Source organism: Otolemur garnettii, unplaced genomic scaffold, assembly GCF_000181295.1.
Source record: "Otolemur garnettii isolate 467f Iridium unplaced genomic scaffold, OtoGar3 scaffold00042, whole genome shotgun sequence".
NCBI lineage: Eukaryota > Metazoa > Chordata > Mammalia > Primates > Galagidae > Otolemur > Otolemur garnettii.
The window spans coordinates 11,372,866-11,378,880 of NW_003852437.1; the positions used below are offsets into that span (position 1 = coordinate 11,372,866).

Consider the following 6,015-nt stretch of genomic DNA (forward strand, 5'->3'; position numbering starts at 1 on the left):
AGGCGCCGAGCCAAACTACTGTTCTTTAAGTGTAATTATTGTCTTAATCCTCACAGACTCACTGTGAAGTAGGTTTTTACTTCTGTGGGCAAGTTTTTATTCACAACTTACCCTGATAGAACTGAGGCATAAGGGGTTTGAGTAGTTTGCCTAAGACCGCACAGTTGCCAGTGAATGGATCAGGACATGTGTTGATGTGGAATGCTCTGCAAAATGTATTAAAGTGAAAAAAGCAAGATGCAAAATAATAGGTATCCTGTGGTGTAATATCCTTGGTGTACATTTGTCAAAAAGATGGAAGTAAAAGATAAGAAGGTCCAAAGTTAAAGGAAAATGGTCATTTACCTTCTAATGTTCTGTAAAGTTTAAACTTTGACAAAATCTGTCACTGTCAATTCACCTTTATAAATGAATTAAAATGAACAGTACCATTAAATGCCTGCCAATAAGGGAACACCATACAGAAAATCCAAAAGGTATTAATTATGTGCATGAGTGTGTGTGATAAAGGTAAGCATGTCTTAAAGTGTCAGAATTATGTTCTCCATCTGTTAACTTGTAAGTTGTGTTCTCACAGTACACAGTATTTTCTTTTTTTAGTCATTCATTAAATATTTATTGACCACATACTATGTGCTTCTTCTTAAAGTAAATAGTTAACTTGAATCTGAGAATTTCTTTGGAAAAAATGGGCTTTTAAAATTGGGAGGAACCTTTAAGATCAGCACCCTCATTTTAGACAAGAGGAAACTGAAATGGAGGTGGACTTGTCCAAAGTCTCAGCACCTGTTAGTGGCAGAGCTGCTGGAAGAACCGATCCCAGTTCTCTATACACACCACCCTGAATGATGTCAGGAAGACAGACTCACCTTGAATTTGTCCTTGCCCTTTTCTTTCCACTAAAGTCAAGTCAATTCAGATCCTTTTCAGTAGATTTGTCTCCTCAAATGACTAACTTTGCTAGGATTCAATGGTGTCAGAAATGTAGAGTCTTTAATATTAAACATGTAGAAGAAACTGAAATGTTCTGAATTGTTTTTTTCTCTTAAAAAGTGACATTTTCATTTCTATACTATGCAGTGTCTTCAAGATTTTCACTCTAAATTTTGTTGGCTACTTGCCTACAGTGTTAATAAGTCATAGATGTTTTTAGTTATCAGGCTGAAGGAAGCTTTATATCAAAGAAAATAGCTTTGTGGGGCATATTTTCCCCTAAAATGAGGAAGGAACCTGTATTATAGAAAGAAGAAAAGAAGCATCCTGTTGTTGAACAGTATTTTTGGGGTTGTGCATCTTTATTCAGCATTAGATGTGGTTGAAATTTATCTGTCTGTTATAGATTGTGAGCTCCTCAGACGCAAGGTAGTCTGCTTACTGGGTCCCTCATATCCCTTTGCTGACTCGGTGATACACGTACTCTGATGGACCATTGATTTTGGTTTGGTTTTGTTTTTTTGAGACAGAGCCTCAAGCTGTCCCCCTGGGTAGAGTGTGGTGGCATCAAAGCTCACAGCATCCTCCAACTCTTGGACTCAAGCGAGTCTCCTGCCTCCGCCTCCCAAGTAGCTGGGACCACAGGCGCCGGCCACAACGCCTGGCTGTTTTTTGGTTGCAGCCATCATTGTTGTTTGGTGGGCCAGGCTGGATTCAAACCCACCACCTTAGGTGTATGTGGCTGGTGCCTTAGCCACTTGAGCCACAGGCGCTGAGCCTAGACCATTGATTTTGAGGGGATTCTGTCAGTACAAGAATTGAGACTGATTGTGACTGATGCCTTCAAACCAGATCACCGTCTGGGTTCCCAAAGAGTAGAATTCAGTGTCTCTTTTTCAACCTCATTGTTAGCATATAAAATTATGCTAAAAAGTTACAGTAGTGCATTCTTACTGGAAATTTGAGGAAAGCAAAAGCCATACTTGGTTAACACAAAACCAAAGAAACTGTATTTTTTAAACATGGACCACTTAACACATCCCTAACTGTTTAACCTGCCTGTGTTTGATTTTCCTCATTTTCTCCTCCCAAAAGCTGCCAGGGAAGTTGTCTGGTTAGAAAGAGAAGAGCGTGCCAGGCAGCACTATGAGAAGCACCTGGAAGAGCGGAAGAAGAGGCTGGAGGAACAGCGGCTCAAGGAGGAGCGGAGGAGGGCGGCCGTGGAGGAGAAGCGGAGGCAGAGGCTCGAGGAGGACAAGGTGAGCCGCCCTCCCAGGAGGGTGCAGGGAGCTCCTTTTTGGGAAGTGAAGTCGACTTCCTGTTAGACTGCCTGGTCAGGTGCCAGGGCGCACAGCAAGGCTGTTTCAGGGTCATCAGCTTTACAGGTGCCAGTTTCTAGGGAGGCTGGAGTATGAGAGTCAGGTAGACAGTGGGCCGATGATTATTACTGCCACAGAAACTTTAGAAGCCTGGTTCTTTAGTCTAAACCTGTGACTTATTCATGTTTAGTTCATCACTGCAAGTAATTGGGTTTCCATAGGGCTTTATCATTTGCAAGCATTTCACATAAATTATTGCCTTTAACCCTTATTCAACTCTTGAGTAAGTTTTAGACATTAGTTTTTGCAAAAATAGAAATTTAAACTTAGAACAGGTAAGTTAAATTACACGAAGTCATAAAACTCAATAAGTCAGGAGGTCAGGATTACCCACATCCTCAGATTGTGAACTGTTTTTTAAATGTGGTACCATATGTGTGAGGCATCAGGTCAAGCTCAGACCTACATTACTTTGTTGTTTTTGTTTTTGTTGTTGTTGTTTTGAGACAAAGCCTCAAGCTGTCCCCCTGGGTAGAGTGTCGTAGCATCTCAGCTCACAGCAAACTCCAACTCCTAGGCTCAAGCGAGTTTCTTGCCTCAGCCTCCCAAGTAGCTGGGACCACAGGAGCCTGCCACAACTCCCGGCTATTTTTTCTGGTTGCAGCCATCATTGTTTGGTGGGCCCAGGCTGGATTCGAACCCGCCACCTTAGGTGTATGTGGCTGGCGCCTTAGCTACTTGAGCCATAGGCGCCGAGCCAGACCTACACTACTTTGATTCTGTGTGTTAATAAAGGCATCACACCCCAGCAGTAAGGGTTGTTTGTGACCCGAAGCTAAGCAGAGTGCCTGTTGAGTGCCTGTTGTACACCCAGGGCTTTAAGAACTAGCACCTGATGATTTTAGTAACCTTCGCAGATTGACATTCCCCCCTTAAGATAAGGTGTAGAAGTTAGCAAACAGATAGGAGTAGGTGGGTGGAAATTTAAGTAGTACTCCTCACTCTTCTCTGCCTTAAGTTGAAGATGCTTCAAACAGCCAGACTGCATCTGAGCCTCACCACCTCTGTTCTCTTTAAGGAACGCCATGAAGCTGTTGTGCGGCGCACGATGGAGCGGAGCCAGAAGCCACGACAGAAGCACAACCGGTGGTCGTGGGGAGGCTCTCTCCACGCGAGCCCCAGCATCCACAGTGCAGGTAAACAGATAGCAACCACTTTCACAGCCAGTATTTTTTTCCCTGAAAGCAAAATGCATTTTCTTTTTTTCCAAAATCTATGTTTGCAAAACAAAAATTCTAAAATAATTAAACTACAATTAAATGATGCTTCTACCATTTGAGGATAAGAGGGTGATGGAGGTAAGAAGATAAGATTCTCACTTTCCTTTAACACAGGCCGCTTTTCTCATGTGTTACAAATTCCTTAAAGAGAGAAATCTATGCAGTGTTTCTAAATAAACACGCTAGTTTCAAGATTAAGGAATAGGTTTTAATCAGTTTTATTTTTTACTCTGAAAAAATCAGTTTAGTGGACTGATCAAAATCAATACCATGAGCTTATGTATCCTGACCCTAAGCTATTTGCAACACAAATTCTCTGTAAGAAAATGTGTAGCTTGATTAAGCTAGAAATAGTAGATGTCTAAGCTATTTCCTTTTTGAATGAATATAAAAATCATACTGAAATTTAGGCTTACAGAAAGGTTTTATTTTTGTACTGTAAATTCAATACACCTTGAATTCTGCATAGTATGTCAGTTCTTTTTCATTTGTGTGAGTCTAATGATTCTTTAAAATTTGCTTTGAAAAATCATTGTCTTACATTCTGTCCCCAGGTGGTTTTGTTGAATCATCATTCACCTTTCTCGATTTAGCAGGCCTGGACCACCACTGCACAACTTTTGGTGGTACTAGGAAATCTGGTACAGACATTCCTATGATTGCTGATTGCCTGACCTGTAGCTAGCACCTCAGACCTAGGGCCAGTTCATCAATAGCTGTACCATCACCACCTTAGTCATAATGCATGCTTAATGTCCTGTTGCATAGACCTAGATCTGAGATTGGCACAGTGTTTCTTAAGCGTGGCAGTAGACTCAGGTGACTTAAAGGTGTTGAAATAAAGTAATTAATTACATGTGGCATGTTTGCTTTCTCTTTAAATGATCATTTTGGATAAAACCTTTAAAAAATGTGTTTTAGCTAAAAAAAAAAAAATACCTGGGATCAAAGTACATTCAGTTTATCTTTCCCTTTCTCCCCAGTCAGTACCACTATAGCCGCTTACAGTTTTAATCTAAGTAACGGTGGATTTTTCTTTGTTGCTCTCTTTCTTCCTAATATTCTATGTATCTTTTATAACCCCTTTATTTTTTTTTTTAATCAAAAGAATTATCTCCACAACTTACTTGCCTGTGACAGTGAACCAAATTTGACAGCACTTTATTATCTTAGCTCTTCACAACCCAGTGGCAGTAGGTGGGACCCATATCCAATTTGTGACCATTTACCTGGGATGTTGCATTTTAGGGTTAGTTTGGTGTATACATTCTATGCAGAAAAGATGTCAAGGTATACATTTTTATAAACATTTTCCTTTATTTTTATATTTTTTTTTAAATAAACATTTTCTTTTACTTAGCTTCATGTTTGGTGGTGTAGATCACCAGATATTTCTGAGGGGAGATAAAGCTGCTTAGCCTTAATTCTTTGCTTCCACACTCAGACCTTTAATATGTATATGACCTTTATTACTGCCACTCAGAGCCAGAGAAACCAGTATGGCATTTGTGAGCTGTTGGATAAAATCCATTTTAAGAAGATCTGTGAATCAGAGCAAATTGTTCCTATACTAGAACAGAGAAGTCTATCTGGGATTACTTCGTGACAAACTTATTAGAACTGTCTCAAAGATCAGAAAATGATCTACTGTGATCTTGAGAGCAGCAACCAAGTCTCACTCATTTTGAAAACCTGCTGTGTCATGAGTACTCAGTCAATATTTGCTGACCAGCAAATCCTAGACATAGTTCATATTAAAATTGAAATCTCGTCCAAGTGCTAGCTAATATCAAGTACCACTGGTCTTGATATACTTTATCAAGTATACTTTTATACTTGATAAATAGCATTTATATACTTATACTTAACATACTTTACTTAAGTAGCATTTATACATATTCTTCACATATTCTGGGGGAATTTGTTTTGTTCAGTGAAAAAGAAATGAATAAAAATGATTCATATATTAAGTAATATAGCAAATTCATGATATCCCTACATCTTTTAACCATCTATGGCAGATTTAGATGTTTTACTATTCACAGTGTTTTTAGGATGAGAAAGCCTGTCTAGCTCACTTTTTCTACTTTCTCTGAAGCAGAACTAAGTGTGTTTTAATAACCTATTGAGAATCTGCCTGAGAGTGGGCCTCTGGGGACATTTTCCCCAACTAATGCTTAACATGTAAAGCAGTATTAGGAAATGTATTGCCATAGATTCACTTGGAAATGACCCTTCTTTCTCCTCCTCATGCTCTGGACCTCACATTTCATCATTAGGATGCTCCTTTTTTTTTTTTTGTTGCCGGGGCTGGGTTTGAACCCACCACCTCCAGCATATGGGGCCAGCGCCCTACTCCTTTGAGCCACAGGCGCCGCCCAACTGCTATCCTTCTGATGATTTACCCTAAATCTTCTCCTTATGTTAGAATCACCCTACCAGCCCCTCAGTTCAGTGTAAATGTGAGTCACAGAAAAATGTTT

General features: G+C 39.9%; 1 protein-coding gene across 3 annotated transcripts in view; it reads left to right on the plus strand.

Annotated features, from left to right (window-relative positions):
• Nucleotides 1-6,015, plus strand: part of MAP7 (microtubule associated protein 7) — a 181,837-nt gene that overhangs the window by 141,372 nt on the left and 34,450 nt on the right. For all 3 annotated transcript variants that reach the window (XM_023513523.1, XM_023513524.1, XM_023513522.1), the window contains 2 exons: nt 2,029-2,192; nt 3,331-3,448. In XM_023513523.1, the coding sequence (XP_023369291.1) occupies nt 2,029-2,192; nt 3,331-3,448 (282 nt within the window). The remainder of the gene's footprint in view (nt 1-2,028; nt 2,193-3,330; nt 3,449-6,015) is intronic.